This window comes from Rattus norvegicus, chromosome 9, assembly GCF_036323735.1.
Source record: "Rattus norvegicus strain BN/NHsdMcwi chromosome 9, GRCr8, whole genome shotgun sequence".
Lineage (NCBI taxonomy): Eukaryota > Metazoa > Chordata > Mammalia > Rodentia > Muridae > Rattus > Rattus norvegicus.
Genome location: NC_086027.1, coordinates 18582740 through 18605280, shown reverse-complemented (window position 1 = coordinate 18605280; position 22541 = coordinate 18582740). Strand labels below are relative to the sequence as shown.

At 50.9% G+C, this 22541-nt stretch overlaps 1 protein-coding gene across 1 annotated transcript in view; it reads left to right on the top strand.

Moving 5' to 3' along the window:
- Positions 1-22541, top strand: part of Kif6 (kinesin family member 6) — a 296865-nt gene that overhangs the window by 265509 nt on the left and 8815 nt on the right. The window contains exons 17-19 of the mRNA XM_006244480.4: positions 11954-12038; positions 13609-13744; positions 17440-17522. Coding sequence (XP_006244542.1) covers positions 11954-12038; positions 13609-13744; positions 17440-17522 — 304 coding nt within the window. The remainder of the gene's footprint in view (positions 1-11953; positions 12039-13608; positions 13745-17439; positions 17523-22541) is intronic.

Sequence of the window (22541 nt, the reverse complement as noted above, 5' to 3'; positions counted from 1 at the left end):
TGTAAATGAGATGTTTGTACAAATTAATAGCCCAGTACCCGGCACAGCCCCTGAGACTTAGCTGCATTCACTGATGGCTCACGGTAGGAACTAATGGATCTCTTGCTCTTTCCAGCCCTCAAGCAACAGAGCATGACCTCTCTGACTGCAGTTGTCTTTGGGATGCATGCCACTGTAGTATGTGAGGGCTTGGATCAATTATAAAATATCTGTCCTCCCAGGAACAAGGAGTAGAGATGTCGATCCTTGGAATTTCGAAGAATCTAAAGAAAACGATACGACACCAGATGATGTGACCTCTTAAGTTCCAAAAGTAGTCATGGAATTCTCTGAGATCAGCTACAAAGTCTCACCATGTGGGTGGATCCAAGCCCACTGTCGTGTGTGAGGATGTAGGGTGAAATATAGTGAGTGACAGAGGTTCCACGGTTGAATTTCCAGACTCAAGATACAGGCTGGAAGCGAGAAGGCCCCAACTCACTTTCCTATCCACTGTCGGAGGCTGTGGCTTCAGTCTCCTGCATTCGTCCGGATGTTCGTCCCAGGACTGTGGAGAATGAAAACCGTCTGACCCAACACCAGTCTTGAGGTGCGGTGTCTCTCAAGGGAAAGGGTACTTGTTCACTCTGTGTCCTGGTCAGGGCTCTCAGGAGGGCAGAGCAAGAGGGTAGAGAGGTTGATACATAAGAACAGGTTAACTGTGACAGACCGATTACAAAGGCAGAACAGTCATGTGGTCTGCAGTCCCTCTGCAAGCGAGAGGCCAGGAAAGCAGGGTGTACGGTGCCAGTCTAAATCTGAATGCTGAAAACCAGGGGCATTGGTGGTGTGAGTTGTGGCCTAAGTTTTAACGTCTGAGAACCAGAAGTTCTCATGACTATGGGAAGATGGCAGATGCCCCCGTCAAAGCACAGTCCAAATTAGTCTGACCTGTATTCTCTACAATACATCTTCAATGGATTCAATGATGATGGCCCACATTGATGACGATGGTTCTTCCTTTCCTAGTCCACTTGGGAACACCTTCACAGACCCACAAGGAAATGATATTTTACAAACTATCTGGACATTCTTTAGCCCTTAGCACAGTCAGGTTGACACATAAAGTTGACCATCTCACCTCAGGAGCAGAAGGACAAAAAGCATGACAGACACCTCTGCGATCTACTAGTCCTGTGACCTTGATTTGTCAGCCCTCCTGAACGTCCCTTTCCTTGTCCCCAGGAGGCAGAAAAGTGTGTACTCCATGAGCTGGCCTCCATTCAGGTGATGTGTATCCGTGATAGGCGTGGACACAGCAGGTGCTCAGCAGATCACAAAGAGCTCCAACAATGGTGGCAGGGACAAAAGGAACCAATGTCCAGGCAGCAGGCACAGCCTGCTCACCACTGTAGCTCTGAGCTGTCAGCACCACTGGCGAGGCTGCTGGAGTCCCTTCATCTGCTCACTGACGGGTGTGCGTCCTTGCAGAAACACTTCAGAGCCTCAGGCTGGAGCTGCTAGTTGTCAAAGCCATCTTTTCTGCTAATCCAGACCTCGTATGTGCTCATTTGGATCAATAAGACATTTGATAAAGCATCTGGAAAACAAAACACAAGCCTCTTTACTTCATCTTCTAGCCTAGAACATATTACAGCTGGACCTCTGTATGTCTATTCCTGCTACTGTGCTTGCAAGCATGCGTGTGCAGACACACACACACACACACACACACACACACACACACACACACACACACACCACCACCACCACCACCACCACCACCACCATTTTTGATGGATAGATCCAGGGCTGAGAAAGCCCCGCCCATGTATCATGGAGCTGGGAAAGCCTTTCTCAGCCTCCCCAAAGAGCTGATGGTAATTCAGGTGCCTGCCGACAGAAAAATAGTGTTCTCGGTGCTCAAATGGAACACAGAGCAAGTTCCAGGCCAGCCGGGGCTACATAGCAGGACCCTGCCTGTCTACTTAGGGAGCCATGAGGACACTGTTGTGAAAAGCCTGGTACAGGGAGACGTTCAACCCAGTACTGTTCTCACAGTGACAGTCAAGCAAGCCAACCAACTAAACAGAAAGCCCAGAGGTCCCCAGTCAGGCAGCAGAGAGACGAGTTATGACTGGTGCCTTCATCCGGTGAAAACCAGAATCGATGACACATGCACTAGCTCCGACTTAGTGACATGAGAACTCAGACGGACAGTGACTGGGAGAAAGGGAACCACTGGTGTGTGTGGACTATGGAGCAAAATTGAGCTCCAGCAACGGTGTCCCTTTGTGTAATTGCCAGTGTCACAGCGCTACTTATTAGTGAAGCACAGGGGGTGTTTACATCTCATTGCGTGCTTGAAACGTGTCTGGATATATGGTCCCTCAAACATTTATGAAGGGGACACCTGTGCAGCCCCCTTCCAGTCAAGAAGTTGCTTTGTGATGTTTTTTAAATCTTTGTATCTGTGAGTTTATGTGTTGAGTGTGTGAACAGGCACATGTATGCTACAGTACATACCACACTGCATGTGTAGAGGACAGAAGACAAGCTCAGTGGTGGTCCTCACCCTCCACCTTGTTTGAGAGGAGGTCTCTTGTTTGTTGCTGCACTCACTGGGCTGACTCATCCCCAGGCTGTCAGGGATTCTCCCGTCTCTGTTCCCCATCTCACCACAGGAGTGTTGGGTTTAAAGGTGTGTGCTCCCAGATCTGCTTTTATGTGCTTCTGGAGACTGGAACTGAGGTCTTCACACTTGCGTAGCACATGCTTAACCCCGTGAGCAATCTCCTCAGCCCTGCTCTGGCTTTTTTGTTTTGCTTTTTGTTTGTGTTTGTTTGTTGGTTGGTGTTAACTAGACATTTGTCAGTTTAGCACAAGTTTTCACTGCAGCACCTCCTCTTCAAGGCCTCTGAGATGGGCCCTGCTTCCCTACCCACCCAGCCCACTCTGGCTGCCCTCAGTGATGCACATGCGGCCTGGGATGCTTAAGGGACATCAAACACACACAGTGAGAAGCTGAGCCATGGAGAGAAGGCTGATGGCCTGCATTAGAATTACGACATCATAGGGAGAGGTGGAGGAGAGTGGATGGTGGTAGCCTCCCACCAACTCTGTAATGGGTTATTAAGGAATAAGAATGGAAACAACTATATTAAATGATTTGGAGCTTTTTTCTCAAATTAAAGAGGTGGCACAGGGGGTTATTTATACCTTACTTTGAGCCTTGCTGAAATGGTTTCTGGTAATCCCCGGAGCTCAATGAAAGATTAGACCCCAAGGGTTTAGAACTCAAACAAAAATGACTGTTTGGTTTTTTTGTTTTTTTTTTTTGTTTGTTTGTTTTTTTCGGAATCACCATGATGGCTGCCTTGATAGTAAAGGGAGAATCCCAGGCCTATTCAAATTCATCTTAAGTCTCCTCACTGTGACTGTGCCAGGACCACTTTACTGAAAGGGAAAAGCATAAATGTGCCAGTTCTTACTTTTGTCTCCAAGCATGTGGTCATTTCTAGTGGGGTTAACAGCTGCACATGGCATGCCCTGCATGTTGTACAGTACAGGGGATATGCACATGAATATCACTATTCTCTCTCCCTCTCCCTCCCCCTCCCCCTCCCCCTCCCCCTCCCTTTCCCTCCCCCTCCCCCTCCCCCTCTCCCTCCCCCTCCCTCTCCCTCTCCCTCTCCCTCTCCGGAAAGTGCTTACAGGAGGTTTTGCTTCTCCATCTCAAACAGAAACTGAGTGACCACACAATTCAACTGGCCATTGTTCGTCACAAAAACAACCAATGAAATGGTTGGTGGTGTATGCTTTTAATTTCAGCACATGGTAGGCCAAGGTAGGTAGATCTCTGTACATTTGAAGACTCTACAAAGTGAGTTCCAGGACAGCCAGGGCTACACAGAGAAACGCAATCTTAAAAAAGAAAAAAAAGTCATATGTTTTACTGCAGTTCTCCAAAGATAGGCATCTCTGTCTCAACCCCAGCTAAGGCCAATGTGTCTGTGGTCAACAGCTCTTGCTCTAATTCCCTTCCTTGTTCCACCCATTAAGGCTCCATCACCACAAGAAGAGATCATCAGTAAGGAGGCCAGTTGACATAGATGTCCCCTATCTGATACTGTTGTGATATGTCTGTGACTGGATTCTTCCTCATTTGGGATCTCTGGAAGTCGTCCACCTCAAGTCCTTGACTTGAGGGTATGCCCTTATTTGGACAGCTATGTACGTGATGAGACCAGGGGTCTCGACAAGAAGTATATGATAGTATTAGGTATTCTGAAGTAAATTGAATAAAAGCCTATTCATAAAGGTGTAAATGAGTGTAGCAAAGCCAAAAGGGCCACCCTAACACCCCAGGGGTACAATCAAAGCAGAAAGTATTGTCACCCGTAGGACAAGGCATAGGTGAGCTGTAACTGCAACGTGGGGACAGGAAGGGATGCATCGAAACCTTGGCCATCTGACACAACTGAAGCTTGAATGTGACAGTCAAGTTGAGTCCCTGCAGAGACATCTCCTCAGCTGTCTTGACTTCTGTCTTCTCCCTCCCCTCAGGTGCCTGCTAATGATCTCCACTGACTGATCCCAGGCAGGATACCAGGCTACAGAAGCCCATAGCAGCCAGAACCCCGGGGTGAAGGGGAGGAGGCCAAAAGAAGTGAGCTTGAGATGCAATGGAAGACAGCAGGCCTGTCACAAAGCTCCAAGAAGCTGTGGCTTATTCCTGGTTCATGTTTCCTGGGGTCCTGTTCCATCCAGGAAGCCCTATTAGAAATGTTCTTGGTCTCCTGGAGTGCTAGAGGATCTAGGGGTGTTTTAAAAGCAACTCACACAGGCTCATCAGAGCCCGCTCTGTGTATCTCTTCCAGATGCAGAAACCACACACTGATGACTTGAAATCACCCTCACTCAGGCACACGTGGACCGTGGGGTACCCACCAAGCTTTCTATTGGTCTCTTTCAAGCCCCACTTGCTGGCTCTGATGGAAGGGAACACATCTCTATATACACATCCCCTCCCCCAACACCCAATTAAGAGAAGGATGTGGGCTGGAGGAAAATGTATAGTGTTTTGTTTTGTTTTGTTTAATTTTCAAAGTGTGTCCCAGGGCATCTGCTCTGGTCCTTGTCTGAGGTTACATGAGAGTCAAGAGAACTCAGCCAGCTCTCGCTCTCTCAATGATGTGTCAGTCCTGTACTGTGGTCCTCCTTGGAGCCCATTAGTGACTCCTGTGTGTGATAAATGATCACCAAATAAACCAAAGTAACCTTCCTGACTCAACCAGTCAATGGATTGGCAACACTGCTTGCCAGTGCCGTTCAGATCTCCATAGAGAGAAGGTCTGAGTCACTCTCAGGCATAGGGAAACCACGCTGCCCAAAGACCTTCATGTCCTGTCAACAGAGCAGCCATGACGGCTGGGTCCAGCTAGAAAAGAGGTAACTGGTCTCAAGATGTCCAGTTCATACTTATTCCCTTCTGAGAAGTCACTATGACAGCCATGTGGTCACCATGGAGCCACGAAGCTGAGAGTGCAGGAGAGAAGATTTTAGGATTTATTTTTGTTTTTAATAATATACATGTATGTGTGTCTGTGTGAAGCTTTGTGTACATGAGTGTAAGGTCCAAGGAGGCTAGCAGAAGGTGTCTGGAGTTTCTGAGGTCAGGACTGAACTCGGGTCCTCTGGGAGAGCATTGTGCTCTAAGCCACAGAGCCACCTCTCCTGAGCCTGGAGGGAGGATTACAAGAGACACATTGCCTTGAGAGCAGGAGCTTGGAGATGAGGAGCATGGACAGAGGATCATGGGTAGATTAGAGAACATGGAAAGATATGAATACAGAAAGGTCTGTGAGCAGATGCGCATGGGAGAGAGAGCTCCAGAGAGACTAGGGGTGACCACGGAGCTAAGCTCATGCAAGTATGAAGAATGCCTTTCCCAAGTATGGAATATTCCAAGGTCTCCGCCATGATGCTGTGCACACTGTCCCTCTCTGTGGCCCAGCCCCTGCTCTGGGAACATGATGAGGCATGGGAAGAGTATCCTGCAGGGCATTGATTTGGGACGGCAGCAGCAGCCCAGGGTAGAAGGAGGGCCATCTTGCCTGTGAGTTTCCATGAGTGAGACATTTGTGGTTGTATTAAAGTGTTACCTTTCTCCTTTCAATGATCATCTGCTCTCCCCGAGGGGATGACAGTCAATGTGTGCAGGGAATGTGGGTCAGGAATGAGTGTATCCCAGGAAGCGCCAGGCATGTGTCCCAGGCGTTCTCAGCACAGCAGAAGTCCAGGCGTGCTGTGTGCTGCTACGTGCTCGCAAAGCAACACCAAGATAGATAACAGTACTGAGCCCCCGTCAGTGTGATGACTTCAGTTGACAATAAATGTGAGCCATCACACAGGAAATGGTCTATTGGGAAGCCAGAAGCTTGCTGACCATTGTGCTGATTGAGCCACTGACACCATTAATCTCCATAAGTGTAGACGCTTGGACTCTCAAGCAAGACAAGGCTGAGTGATCTACGTCTCCACAAGGCAGTTTAGTCCACAAAGACCCAGAGTGGGTGTTGAAAGAATTCACTGGGTAGCTAAGGAAATGCCTAATTGCTTTGATACCCTGTCTGGTACAGGAGAACAACTGAGCCCACTTTCCCCCCATGCTGGGCCCTGGCCAAGTGACAGCTATGTTAGGCCCCTCAGTCTACACTCTGTAGAAGCCCAGGGGCCCCCTCTCAGTTTCACAGCATGGATGGAATTGTCACTGATGCCTGCCTGTGTACCTCTAGTGTGGGCAAGATGATGGGACAGATTGCTCCTGGGAGTCCCATGGGATGACCTAGATTTCGGCAGACTCCTGCTCATAGCCTGTAGTTAAAGTTGCACATGCCCAGTGGGAGCTGGGCACAGGTTGTTGTATTTTGGTTAGTAAATGGCAGTCCTTACAACCCAGCACCTGGGTACTAAGGCTTTGTGTGGGCACTGCTGCAGGTCTGAAAGTCATCCCAAGGGAACAGCATCACCTTGACCCACTTAGGGTTAAGTTAATGCAGACTTCAGTGAGCTGCCCGTGTCTCCCTTCATCGCTGCATCGCTTGCAGAGAAAGAGGCCCTGGCTTTGATAAGATCAAGTCCCATGTGGAACAGGAGGTGGGAAGATTTTGTGAGATGACACCTGGGGGGGGGGGTCGAGTTACAGTCATGTGGAGCTCCTCCCCGCTCCATCACAGTGGCCCTCAAACATCTTCAGGGCAAGCCAGAGCTGCGAGGACATACTACTCCGTCCCCTGTGCAGGTCCTGAAGTCTACAGAACTCTTGCATGGGCATTTACAGTGAAGGGGTCCAAAGCCTTAGCTGGCTCCTTAACAAGGGGTGGCATCAGGATCTCCAGGGGACATGCTAACAAATCTGAGCTCAGCAGGTCTGGACCGGGGCCCAGCTGCCGCTGTGCTTTGACAAGCTCCATAAGTGATTTCGATGAGCGCCTCAGTCAAGAGCCACCGAACCAGAGAAATGAGATTTCGTACAGTTCCGGCATCAGATAACTGTGTAGAGTGTGGAGTGGAGGGTCTCAGAGAAGCAGAAGCAGGGACTAGAGACCTCCCCAGTAGAACAAACTCAGGCAGAAGGGCCCCCATCTTGGCTGGCCTCCCCAGCAATGAGGGCATTAATGCCCCACCCTCTGGCTCCTCAGCGGCTTGGGGCTTCCTCCGTGTGTGACATCCAGGTAAGACATCCACCAGGGTAAACTGAACCCGTTCTTCTTGCTTTTCTCTGTTGCTTCGGAGCTGGCTGTTCATCGTAGTGTCCTCAAAGGTCGCTCAGGGCTAGCCTTCTGTACTACCTTCCGGATAGAATCCTGTCATTGAAAGGATGGCTCGCTGCCCCTGTGCCTCCTGTCAGGTGACTGGCGGTCCTGCTCATGGCCAAGGTCCCAGTGGGAACAAAGGCCTGCGAGCCCAAGCTCCCTTTCCATCCCCTCTGCCCTTGGGCAGCCTGCTTTCACTTGCCTCCTTCTGACTGCTCAGCCCAGGGCCTCCACAGGGGCCGGCTCCTGCCTCCTGGTGGGTCACAATGCAGTCTGCACAACAAACATCACCTTTGGCCTTGGGCCCATCTGGGACATGGAGGGTAGCCTGTGTCTCAGGGATATGGTGCCTTCATCCCAGCTGCAGGAGGTCCCTTGCCCCAGCCCTCTGTCCCAGACCCTTTCAAGCTTAGAGAATCCTGCCACCAGCGCCCCACATCAGAGGTTCTTCATTGAAGTCTCAGATCAGCTACAAAAGACTAGATCAAGGGACTTCCCCCTCCCCCACCTCACCCCTCACAATCCCAGAGTCCTCACCATGGCCAACAGGGCCAAACATACCCTGCCTCAGTTTCCTCACAGAGCTCAGCTCCTACTGTTCTTTGCCAACTCCCGCAGGTGCGCAGGCCTTCTCACTGTTCCCCATAGGCACCAAGCAGGCTCACGCCTTGAGAACTTCACATGCTTCCCTGTCGCCTGATTTCTGCAAGTCTCTGTCCTCTTTCTCCCCACCCAAGGCCACCCACGACACTCGGCCTTCTGTCCAGCTCTGCCTTTCAATCTACTGTATTATACTGCAGAGCTCACTTTGTTGTTGTTGATCGTGACTCATCTTTGTCACTAGAATTAATCCTGGAATAGGGTAGACCAACGGTCACCACAAAATACACATCTCTTAAGGGGCCAGGAGAGGGCTCTGTAAGGAACAGCAGTTTCTGGGCAAACCTGACAACCCGAGAGAACCAATTCTACATAGTTGTCCTCTGATATCCACGTGCACACTCACTCACTCACGCGCACGTGCACACACACACACACACACACACACTCGGCATTGCACACTTCCCCCAGTCACGTTGACCCTTAGCTCACACAGCAGAACAGCAGACCCCACTGTGGTGGTGGGGATGGATGAGGTGCACACACTGACCTGGACCATGAGGACACCAGCCGTAGCCCACCTGACCTTCTAATCTTGGACCAGACACATTGAGAATGACCCCTCTGCCTATGGCTCCTGGGCATCCCCACTCCTGCAACACAGCCGAAGAAACCAGCACATTCCATGGGCTAAGTCAGGAGCCTCCCTCCTGCGAAGGGCCATGAATGCATGTTGGGACTTGGCCTCCTTCAGCTTCCCCTCTCACCCTCACAGTCCTCCCAAACAAAGCCAGAGCCCTTCCCCCACCCTCGTTCTGCAGCCTCTCTGCTAGTCCATAGCCCAGCCATCACCCAGGCTGTCACTGATTCCCTTGTGTGCCCTGGGTGCAGGATCAACAGTGTTGAAACAGGGAAGATGAGGCAGTTTTGTGTCCTCGGGCTGCAAGGCAGATGGGGCGTCTCTGGAGCTCTAGAGAACGAAGTGCCCTGAGCATTTAAAGGCCTGCTGTCATTTGGCTTAAATGCCTCTCTCTGTGGTTCACATCTGCTGGTTTTCAGAGAGATGGCCATCAAATAAACTCGGGATATCCACTGTGTCCTGTACTCAGCCTCTAAACAAAGCTCCAGGGAAAGAAGCAGAAAACGAGCGGTATGTCCCAGCTCTGAGGCTCCCTGCACCTGTGACTTGGGGATCATGGAGGATTGTGGGTAATGAAGACCGGAACGTGAAGTGTTCCCACAGGATGCCAGTGTCATCTTCAGCTAAGATGACAGGCCTGCTCACCTAGCGCAAGGAAGAGAGAGAAATTGGTTCCACAGAGATAAAAGACAGACTAGTGACCACTTAGCATGTGTCCATGCGTCACTGAAGCAGTAAGGAGGGAGAGAAGACAGGGATGACTTGGCAGATGGAGGAGTCTCTACAGGCCCAACTCCCAATAAGTCGGAAGTGTTGCAGCTGGGATCAAGGGCCAGCCCACTGAAACAGGATACATGGAGACAGCCACTTGTAAAAAGCATGAAAGGCTTCCGACCAACCACAAGCTTAACAGAGGGCCGTACGTGCCAAGATGGTGAGCTGGTATAAACATTTGGCTCTTTGGAACCAGAAAATAAAAATTCACACCTCAGCTTCGCTCCTTCCCGGCCACGTGACCTGTATTATTTATGGATAGGAAGTCCGTGATGAGGTAGGTGGCAGTGCAGTCCCTGCATGGTTATTCTGAGATTTTTGTGGGGCCTAGAGGACCTCGCATGTGCCTACTGAACTGAGCAGAATGAGAGTGCATTCAATAAACGGTCAGCACTAGTAACCCACTTGCCTCAGAAGTATAGACTGGGAATTGCCTGGGGTTTCTGCAGGGTGGTTTTGTTTGAACCAGAGTTTCCTTCTATAATCCCTGGCTGGACTGAATCTCAGTACGTAGGGCCCAAGATGGCCTCAGACTTTTAATCCCTCCGCCTCAGCCTCCAAGTGATGGGATTACACGGGTGTGCCACCATGCCCGGCTGAGCGCACGTACATACACACTGTGTGATTTGTGTGGTGTGAAAGTGGGCAGATGGGTGCCATGACACACACGTGGAGGTGGACACTGGAAGACAGTCTTGGACGTCCTTGCCTCCACCTTCTTTGAAACAAGGTCCTCTTTTTGTTGTTCCCCACTCTGGATGCTAAGCTAGGCAGACAGTGGTCTCCAGGCGCTCTCCCGTTCTTAGCTCCCACCTGGGCACCCGGTCTATCTCACACTACTGCACCCAGCTTTCCTTGGGTTCAGGGGACTCAGACACAAGTCCTCGTTCTTTCATGGCAAGTGCTTTACCTACCGAGCTATTTCCCCGCCCTGAAATTACATATCTCAAAGCTCCAAAGAGCCCTTTTGCACCGAGCCTCCCACCCCAGATGTGATATGATATCATAAATGAGATAATTAGACAATAACAAGGTTGATGAACCCCACACACAAGGAACCAGGCAAGTCAACCTTCGAATGAGACTCCATAGTCATGTAGAGTGGTGGTTGTTGAATATTTAAAGGACTCTCAGAATAGAAAAGACATTCTGTGCTGCTCCAAAGAGCCCGTGTGGCAATGAAAGGGGACATTAGTGGGGACAGTCTCTGCTCAAAGTTGGTGGAAGTTACTGTGTGACCCATGAAGCTTGTTCTCTTCTGCAGCCCTAAGCAGTGGCCAAGTCCTTGAACAGAAAGCCAACGATCGTCCCTCAGAAATACTACGGTTGGTGGGGTGGCTCAGTGGGCAAAGCATTTGATCCCTGGAACCTGGGTGAAAGTGGAAGGAGAGAGTAGATCCCAGAAAGTTGTCCCCCACCTCTATATGCCTGTCGTGACTCATAGGCCCTTCCTACACACATGATAATGATTAAAAAACAAAATGTTCTACCAGGAGTTCTGAGTCCAGCACCCTGGCCACCAAACAAATGGGCTGGGGGACAAAGGTGGGGGAGGTGGCAGGGAGGTTTTCATTCTGGGGGAGGACGGCCGAGTGATGCTATGTGCTGGGTGGGCAGGGTGGGGTGGAGTGGGATCAGGAGGGGATACGGGGCATGGACTGGGGGCAGGAGTGGGGTGGAGAGCAGCACAGGTAGGGGGAGGCCTTCACTCTGCTGGGCCTGGAGGTTCCTCTGCTGTGACTAAGAAGGTCTGAACAATTGCAGACTCCCTGGGCGGTTCGGAAATTAAGCAGATGAGCTAGAGGGGAGCTCCCCCCTCCCCTGCGCACCCCCAGCCTACAGCCAGATACCCACACAGAGGGCTCAGCCTCCAGGCCAGGTCACAGCCAGTCGCTCAGGGCTCAGGCCTCCCCCAGGCATCTTTACCTTTAGATCAGCCTCCAGTGACAAGGTATCAGGGCTGGAAGGAACCCAGGAGGAGGGTGGTTCTGAAGCCAAGCCAAGGCTGCCACCCAGAGGCCTCCAGAAGAACTCCAGGACCCCTTTTGTCTTTGGATGCCCTTGACCTCTGCCATTGGCCCCTTCCCATTTTTCCCTCTACCTTTCTTTGTTGCTGTAACCTCCTGGCATCTTACTCCCCCAGGAATCGCAGAGAGCATGGCCCCACCCTCCACGCCTGACCCCCAGGAACAGAAATTGCGAGCACAGCTGGAGGAGGAAAAGAGCAGGTGAGCCACCCGCTGTCCCTGTTTGTTGCCACCTGCATTCTGACTCCAGCCTCCCTGGGCCTCCAGGACTACGGCTTCTCCTTAGGAAAGGTGTCCAGCTGGAACCTTAAACCAGGAGAGGGTAGGACTAGCCTTAAGCAAGGGCTGTGCCTGGGATGGGGAGTGCTGTTGAGGAAGAGTCCGGTCCTGACAGCTAGTGCCCTCTAGCTGTGCAGGGGTTCTCAGCCTGGCAGTCATGACCCCCGCCTATCAGGTATCCTGCTATCAGATATTTACCTGCTATAGTGGATATTTATGACCTATAACAGTGCCATGAAACATGTTCTCCTGTACAACGTCTAGTGTCCAGCCACAGCAAGTCTGTGAACAGAAAGCAAATATTCATCTGCCAAAGATATTGGAGTTGGTGGGGTGGCTCAGTGGGTGAAGCATTTGATACACAGGCCTCAGTTACAAAGTAACAATGAATTAATGTTATGGTTGGGGGTCACCACAACATGAGGAACTTTATTAAAGGGTCCCAGCACTAGGAAGATTAAGAACCACTGCTCTAAAGGAGCCAAAAACCAATCCCATAGTGAGCTTCACTCTGCAGCTTTGCCCAAGTCTAACCCAAGTCTTAAAAACCTCCGATAGTCACGCAGCGATCAAGAGGCCCAGAGTGATTTCACTTAGAGGGTGAGGGGACAACGGCTTTTCACAGGATCGGGCAGGACAGCTCAATGTCCCCCAACACACACACACACACACACACACACACACACACACACACACGCATGCACACACACACACACACACGAATGCACACACACACGCATGCACGCATGCACACACACACGCATGCACACACACACCACTAGTACCCAGTGCCCTGCTCCCTCACAACTTCACAGCAAAGGCTCAAGCAATGCTCACCCTGTGCGCTCTGCCTGCACCACTGACGTTTTCCTCAGCCGTCCATCTGCCCCTCCGTGTACCAGTTCCTTCCCTCATCACTGAAAAACAGCCGCAAATACAGCTCAAGGAAAGAGTTCATTTCTGCTCGTAGTCTAAAGGTCCCATCCATCAGGGTGTGGACGGCCTGGGCAGGAACATGAGGCCACACACTCTGTAGTCCCCGGGCTGGTGCTGCCCAGTTCAGGGCGCCTCAGCCATGCTCAGTTAAAGCTCTCTGGAGACAGCCTCCCGGGTACTTGCAGAGGTGCGTCTCCTAGGTGACTCAGAATCTAGCCATGCTGACACTGAAGATCAACTGCCATGCTTCTCCTTAGTACATGTCCAGTGAAAAGGAGTTCTTATCCTTGGAGAAGTCCCCCCCTGTGCCTACTGAGCAGAAAATGACCCGCCCTGACCTCTGATGGGCTCGACACCCAGTGTCGTGTTCTAGCCGTGGCAGACCCCTCTTGCATCACCCTCCCTGGCACCAGGGCAGCTCTACCAGGCTTCTGAGGTGCAGAGCAGCTCTGCCAGGCTTCTGAGGCGCAGACCCCCTTTACTGCCAGCCTCCCCACCCCCGCTGCACAGGCGACTTCCAGGCATCAGCTCACGAGCTGCTCTAACGCCACCGCAGGTACAAAACCACCTTCATGCGCCTGAAAGCCCTCAAGGTGGAGATTGAGCACCTGCAGCTGCTCATGGACAAAGCCAAGCTCAAGCTGCAGAAGGAGTTCGAAGCCTGGTGGGCAGAGGAGGCCAGCAGCCTGCAGGTGAGCTGTGGGGAGCAGCGGGACAGGTCACGTGGGGGCTGTCCTTAAAGTTTGGTTTCCTTGGGAGGTGGTGGTGGGCAGGTGGGGGTTCCAGACTTCAGGCCTCTGGGCACTGGCCCTGGTTCCCAGAGCGAGTCCTCCCCTGAGTGAAAGCAACACAAAGAAGTCAGCGTCTCCCAGCTGCAGGGCCTCAGATGGCCTGATCTATGGGAGATGACTCAAAACATTGTGTCTCTGGTGCGTCATCTAAGATACACTGGAGACATCATTTGACATCCCCCCCTCTCTCTTCCCTCCCTTCCCACTTCCCTTCCTACCTTACTTTCTTAATTTCTTTCTTTCTTTGAGGCAGGGTCTCTCCATGTAGACCAGGCTGGCCTAGAACTCAGAGATCTACCTGCCTCTGCCTTCTGAGTCCTTGGATTAATGGCAGGTGCTACCAGACTTTCTCTCATTTTACACACACACACACACACACACACACACACACACAAACACACACGTGCACGCACACACACACTCACACACACATACTCTCTCTCTCATACACACACACACACCACTTGCCTATAAGTTCTAGAAATTTTAGAAACATGAAGAAAAAAGTAGAAATGACTTTTATCTTGCCACTTGAACGAAGTCTGCTTATGATATCTCTGCCTGTTTTTTTTTTCTGCAGTTGTAATGATAAAAACCACCATGGGGATTTTCTCATTTTGATGAAGTGTGTGTGTGTGTGTGTGTGTGTGTGTGTGTGTGTGTGTGTGTGTTGTGGGGGAGAGGAATTGGTTGGTTTATGGTTTGTAATACCAGGACTCAAGCCCAGAATCTAACCATACTGGGTGAGTGTCCCACCACAAGTGTCCTTGCTGGTCAAGTTCTGTGGCTGGCCTTGTGTTTTTTAACTTTTGAGAAGGATGGCTTTTTTCATATCATAGTTCTGTAATGTCGTTTCCAACTGTCACTGTTTCACCATGTAAATATGCTTTAGACGATTTAAGTCGATCTGTTCTTGAATATTTAGATAGTTTCTGGTTCTCCACAGTAGCTGTATCTGTAGACGGTTTTTGCATATTTCCCAGACAAATCTCTAGAAAGTCTCTGGTGTTGTGAAGGCTAAAATAGCCTGCTAAAAAGCAGCAGTAAAGGCCCAGCTTTCTGTCGGCCCCATAAACCCCTAGGGTGACAGGGTAGGACAGAAGTGGGGTGGTGACAGGTCACATTACCCTGGACAGCCTCCCAGGCTCACCGTTCACTTTAAGGACAATGAAACTTGGAGACAGAAATCATGCATTGTCAGTGCTTGGCTGGGCATTACTTCTGGTCACCGTGCCACACACCTGCAGACACAACACTTAGGAGGCAGAGGCAAGAGGAATATGAGTTCAAGACCAGCCTGAGCCACACAAAGAAAAGGCCTCATTTCAAAAAGAACTTTTTTATGTATTATGGAAATCAGTATTATAGTTCCCAAACAGACAGAAACTAGAACAACAATATCACCCAGCTATGCCACCGGATAGGTACCTGAAAGAATCTAAGCACAGCACAGAGGTACATGCATACCTGCTCTCACTGCTGTATTAGTCACAGTAGCCAGTGTGAGTATCCATCATCAGATGTGAGTTATGTGTGGTGTATATACAGCGGAGTTCTAGTCAGCCATGAAGAAGAAGGAAACCATTACCCTTGTGGGAAGATGGGTACAATGGAGAGAATTGCATGAAGCTCAATAAGCTAGACTTGGGAAGATAAATATTGCATGTATCTCTCATAAATGCAATCTGCATTTAAATATATCTGTGGTGCATGTATAGGGCATGATGGTATAAGGGGGATGGTGTGGGGGTGATATAGGGGATGATGTGGGGGTGATGTGGGGGTGATGGAGGGGATGGTGTGGGAGGTGATATAGGGGATGGTGTGGGAGTGGTGTGGGGGTGATGTAGGGGGTGGTGTAAGGATGGTGTGGGGGTGATGTAGGGGATGGTGTAGGGGATAGTGTTTGATGCCTGAAACCTACATAGCTTGAGGAGAAAACCAACTCCCATAAGATGTACTCTGACACACACATACAATAAATTGACATATGAATTAAAAATCAAATAACTAATAGTTCATACATTACCAATGACCATATGACATTTCAATAAAAAAATCAATTCATTAAAATTAAATACATGGGAAAATAAAGAAAATTAAATAGACTGAAATAATTTTAAAATAAAGCTATGTAATAAAATATGTATATTCTTTTGTAGGAATATTAACTAATAAGATTTAGGTGTGTACTTATCAATGAAGTATTAACATTTACCATGACTCAGAGTCACAATGAAGATACATTTCAGTATCTCCGCAGCAGCCATGATAATCAGATAATATGAGCTGTGGTTGGTAGCAAATTCACAGGACTGTGGAAGGGCCGCAGGGTGTTCTGGGAGGGCCGCGGGGTGTTCTGGGTGGCTGACAATGTTCTGGAAGGCCTGCAAGGTGTTCTGGGAGGCTGACAGAGTGTTCTGGGAAAGCCACAGAGTGTTCTGGGAGGGCCGCGGAGTGTTCTGGGAGGGCCGCAGAGTGTTCTCGAAGGCCCGCAGGGTGTTCTGGGAAGCTGACAATGTTCTGGAAGGCCTGCAAGGTGTTCTGGGAGGCTGACAGAGTCTTCTGGGAGGGCTGCGGGGTGTTCTGGGAGGCTGACAATGTTCTGGAAGGCCTGCAAGGTGTTCTGGGAGGCTGACAGTGTTCTGGGAGGGCCTCGGAGTGTTCTGGGAGGGCTGCAGAGTGTTCTTGAAGGCCCGCAGGGTGTTTTGGGAAGCTGACTATGTTCTGGAAGGCCTGCAAGGTGTTCTGGGAGGCTGACAGTGTTCTGGGAGGGCCGCAGATTGTTCTGGGAATCTGACAGGGTATTCAGGAGGCTTGCAGGGTATTCTGGGAGACTCAGAGTTACCGCTACAGCGGCATTGGTCTCCTGGGCCATTGCAGACATGCACATTCCAGAGCCACCGTGACAGAGTTGAACGCTCAGGGACCTCCAATACTCCATAAGCGGCTCCTAGGGACAAGAGAGGCACACACTCAGGAAGGATCTCCTGAGAGCGGCCAGATGACACTGTACTCACCTTTTTACCCGAAAAAGAGTACTATATGCTCCACTCGGAAAGCTGGAGGGCACAGAGAATAATCCAGACTGTGTTAACAATGTCCCCATTCACAGACAGCGTTGCGATGAAACAAAACTCGGCTCATAATTAACGCCTAGATTTATTTTTATCATATACATTCTATATACTTACTTCTATAACGGGCTTTTCCCTCTTAAGAATGACACCAGAGACCTGGAGAGATGGCTTCATAGTTAAGAGCACTGACTGCTCTTCCAGAGGACCAGAGAGTTAGGTTCCCAGCACCCAAACTGAGTGACTCACAGTTGCCTGTAATTTCAGCTCCAGGGTGATCCAATATCCTCTTCTGGCCCCAAATTCACATACATATAAATAAGAATTTTAAAAAGAAGAGAAAATGTGTTTTAAGGAATTATACCACGTGTTGAGGATTCAGCTCAGTGGTAGAGAGCTTGCCAGCCTGAAGTCTCCAGTTTCAGACCCAATCCTCGGGGACAGGGGACAAGACTTACAACAAGAACATCATACCATGCATTGGACTTCAACTTACAAAATCCCTTCTTGGGCCAACAGGTAAACTCCCCTGCCACGAACCTCCAGGATGCTGCGAAGCCGTTTCCCCAGCAGGACCAGACACAACTTCTTTCCAAGAAAAGGTCAGGACACAGCTTGTGTGAGGGCGCCCAGGGAAAGCTCCCTGCCCTCTCCTTGAGGCTGCATTGCCCTTGCTGTTAAATTGGGTGTAGCCCTACCCACCCTCCTCGCACCCCTCGCACGTGTCATTTAAGCTCTTGAATGCTACCCCTTCAGACCCTGACTCTGACAGCCAAGTCAGTACACCTAACTTCCGTGGTAACAGGAGAAAAGTTGTCGGGTAGTGTGAGCTCTGGTCCTGCTACTGAGGGGTGGCATAAGCAGGAGGGGCGTGGCCTGGGAAGGGTTTGGGGGGAAAGGTAGCCTAGAGAATACTTGGTCCACCAGGACTCAGGGAGTGGTGACAACGTATTAATAGCCCTAGTCCTAGAGAAGATTCAGGAGATAAATGGGCAAGTTGTGGAAGCCACCCACAGGCTGCATACGTTGTAAACGCCTATAACGACAGCGCCAATGGCTCTGTGCCCCTGGTTCTCTGAAGGGTACAGAGATCCAGTGGGGACCCTGTGTCTCTCACACTGTGGTCTGCTCTCTTACTAGTCATCCAGTACAGGCGGCGGGATTTCTCCGATCCTTACTCCCCAGCCATCCACCCCAGACTCAGCCCTTCCAGGCCACAGGCTAGTGTGAGTGGAGCACCCATCTCTGCCAGCAAGGAGCCATCACACCTTTGTGTTGACGCACACCCAGATCCCATGTCCGAAGTCCGACATGAAGCTTTTTGAAAAGATAGCAGAGAGCAGGAGAGATGTCCCAGAGACTAAGAGTGGCTGCTGCACTTACAGAGGACCCAGGTTCAGTTCCCAGCAAGCTCATGGCAGCTCCAGTGAAGGGAACAGATGCCCTCTCCTGCTCTCCAGGGGCAGCGCTCATGTGTGCAGTGCACTTACACACATTCGGACAAAGCACTCGTACGCAAAATAAAAGTCAATAAAGAAGTAGTTCAAAAAATTAAAAGAATAAATAAAGATGCCAGAGGCAGGCACCATGGCTCAGTGGGTAAGGCCACTGCCACAAACCCTGGTGACAACCTCAGTTTGACCCCAGCGACCCAGTGGTGGAGGAGACAGTCACCACTTGCGTGTTGCCCTCTGACCTTCACATGCATGCTGTGGCACATACGCACATGCACACATACACTCGCGCACACACTCATTTTGAAAGGTGTCCGACAGTGCCTGTAGAAGCCTGAGGGAAATGTCACACAAATTCCAGCAAGGGACATTCACAAAATACCTGGCCAGTACAGCTCAAAAGTGACAAGGAGTCCGAGAGACTTGAAGCCCAGCAGAGACAAAGACGACCTGACAGTCTGGATAATGTGGAGTCCTGAGCAGCGTGCTGCGACCGAGAGAAGTAAAGCCTCAGAACTGCCGCACGAGGTGTGCAGGCCCCAGTCCAGGGCTGGCTGGGGAAGGGCAGGGGGTTGAGCAGCTGCTGTGGAAATGGACAGGGGCGGTCACAGGGACTGTGTGTGCTGCCTTTGCAAGTCCTCCAACACTGCCATTACAAATCCAGACTCTTGGGGCTGGAGAGATGGCTCAGCCATTAAGAGAACGTGGTGCCCTTGCAGAGGGCCTAAGCTTGAATCCACGTACCCGGCCCAGGCCTTTCACAACCCCACTGGTAATTCCAGCTCCAGAGGAAAGTGGGATTCCCACACTTCCGGCTTCTGTGGGCACACATGCACATAATTACAAATTAATATTTCTAATTAAAACAAATCTTATCTATGAAAAATCCCGTCTGGTTGGCATCCCCCAGGCTCCCAGATCATGCCGGGCCTTAGAGCCCATGCTTCCCTGACACTGTGCTTCAGGGAACACTGCCCGTCTCTCACCACAGAGCAGCAACTGGTGGGCTGTGTTTAGTTGGGATGCCTGAATGTTTTAAAAATCAGTAAACTCAGAAAAGAAAAAAACAGTAAATCAAGCTTGATTAAAATTGTAAGAGATCCCGCTAGGCGGGAGCTGGCTGGGCAGTTAGAAGTGTTCCTACTCTGTGCCGCAGAGTGCAGCTCGGATCCCAGCATGCATCTCGGGCTGTTCACAAACACCTGCACCTCTAGTTCCAAAGAACCCAATGCCATCTTCCGAGGTCCACAGGCATCCTTAAACAAACATGCGCACACTCATACAAACACACACTCGCACACAAATAAACGAAGAATTAATAGAATAAAAAATGAAAGGATGCTTAAGTAAAATAAGTATGCACAAACTAGAGGGTGTTTGCAAGGCACGCATCTTACAAGAGACTCGTAGCCAAAATATACACAGGACACTTTTAAGTGCAATGGTAAGAAAAATAGATGACCCAGACAGCTTTAAAAACAAAACAGCAAACTCCAGGGCCACACAAGGTCCTATCTCATTACTAATTAATTAATTAATTAGTAGGGCTGGGCTTGGTGGTGTACAGCTTTAATCCAGAACTTGGGAAACAGAGGTAGGAAAATCTGAACTGTGGTGTCCCAGAGTGGGGAGCAGCTTTGGAACTGGGGAGTCCTTTCCCTCCACACTTCACAGGGTGCCATCCTCCTGCCTGGGTCACATGGGGGACAGACCAGGCAGCTGGCCTCTACAGGAGCCCCTGGCTGCCTCTATCCCTGGTGGCCTCATCCTTCTGCCCTGCTGCCTGGGTCGTCTCTCACACTCTGCTCTTTGCTCCTGGCCCTCGGCAGCATGGCACTGTGGCACCGCAGCACCCGGAGCATTCCCAGGCTGCTAGAAAAGATAACCCGGGAGAGCATCAAGTGAAAGGGCCGTCTGACAGCCAGTGGCTTACTCCCACAGCTTCACTACTGCCTCTAAACTGCCCCTAATCTGCCGTGAAGGTAGCACCTGTGGGAGGAAACCCCTCTTCCCTTCTCCCCGCTTTCCCCAGCCACTGCTGGAAGCCCTGAAACATGGCAGCCATTCTCTCGAGAAGCATGTGCAGAGTCTGCCATCTTGTGGCCGTCTCTGGTCCTGCAGTGCTCCACGCTAGAGTCAGCACAGAGGAGCTCTGGTCTCCCGTTATTTCTCTAGGATGCCACAGAGAAACTCTAGACTGCTAGCAAATGAGCAAGAGGTGTGAGTAGGAGGTTGGGAGCCACACACTCTGGCTTCCCTTCCTGTCCATTTGATTCACAGTCCTGAGCCTGTGGAGGTGGCCCAGGGTAAGAGGCCTTATCATCATGTCAGTGGTGGCCGAGCAGACGGTTGGCATTAGGCATCTAGACAAACTCACATGTGAGAAAGCAAGCTGTGGGCCTAATCAAGGGCTCAGATAGGTGACAGTGGACTCACTAAGCTATCTCACGTGTCTGCCACCCTATCTGCCACCCAGCCGGCCCACCTCCCTACCTGAGTCGCCAGCTATCAAATGAAGGTTCTCACCATGTTGAGCCCCTTTTGCCTCTGACATGGCTCTTAGGGGGGCATCCCAACATAGAGCAGATACCCCTGCTCCCCTTATGACAGATGCGGACAAACCACGACCTCCTTCGTTCCTCCACAAGAGGCAGGTGGAGACCCTGCAGCCAGGAGTCCTGGCAGGGAGCAATGCAGGGACCAACAGGAGAGCCGTATGGTCAAGAGCTGGAGTGCCTCCTGGAACAGCAGCCAGGAGCCAGTCAGCGGGGCAGGGGGGCTGGGAGCACAGTGGGGGCCTCCCAGGTGTGATAGCACCAGGCTCCGCTGTTTAACCCTCTCCACCTCCGCTCACATCTCTTAAGTTGAGGATGATGGCGTCCTCCTCTTACCAGGGCTCATGTCTCAGTTTCCCTTGCTGTGACAAAACAACTCCACTGAGGAAAGTGTCCTGTCCTAAGTTTTCAGAGGTTTCAGACTGAGGTCAGCCGGATCCATTGTTCTGAACTGAGGGGAGGCCTCACATCGTAGAGGAGACAGTGTGGACTCACCTCATGGAAGAGTTGGGAAGCAAAGACAGACAGACAGACAGACAGACAGACAGACAGACAGACAGGGCCTAGAAGCCAAAGCCATGCCCTTCCCACCTCTGCCTGGTAACCTACTTCCTCCAACCTGGATCTACCTCCTGGTCTCTACCATCTGTCTGTTAATAATGCCATCAAGTGGGGACTCCGTGAGGGGATGAGGGCAGATCCCTCAGGATCCAGTCTCTTCCCAAAGCTGACTGGCAGCCATGAACACCAGTGCCTCTGGGAGGGGGTGGGACACTTCCTGTCCAGATCCCAGCAGGGACTAAATTGAAACAAGACTGAAACATGGAAAAATTTAGGGACACGGCAGAGAGAAGTCCTCACCCCAGAATCCACTTGACATGGCTTACCAGGAGAGGCAAGGACTCCAGAACAGTTAGCAACGCAACCACTTCAGCCTCTCGGCCCTCCCCACTCGCTGTGAGTCCCCTGATGCCTGAGGACTCTCAGAGAAACAGGGTAAGGACATGTCCTAAACCCCTTGTGCAGCCCTGGTAGCGCCTTCTCAGACTATCACTTCACCCAAGGAATCTCTGGTGCCATCCATAATCCCATTCCTCAAAGGAGAAAGGAAGGGAAAGGCTGGGGTGATTTCCGAGAAGTCCTTTGAGATACAACTGGAGAGCCACCGAAAGGTTTAAATGGCTACTGCTAAGACAGTCGGCTGTGCTCCTCTCTTGAGGCCCCAGCACCCACACGAGACATTTTCTGAGGCTCCTCTCAGAGCAGCCCACACCTCCTCTCTTGGGTACACAGTTACTCTCTGGTCACATGCCTTTCTTTAATGCGTCTACAAACCCCCCATCAATGCCTCATACACCGACCAGTCCTGAAATTCTTTCCTGAGCCGATGCCGGAAGGCCTTAGACTTCTGAGGGTGAGTCTGGGTCTCTGCCCCTGCACTGCTGGCCAAGGGGTGTGGCATCTGCAGAGCCCCACCAGGGAGCCTGGTCGTAGACACCACCCATAAAGAATGGCTGGGATCTTCACAATCACCATCTTCTTCAGACAGCACCACTTTGCTCCAACAATGAAGGCCACCACATAGCTGCCCAAGTCTTCTCAGGTTGCTGTG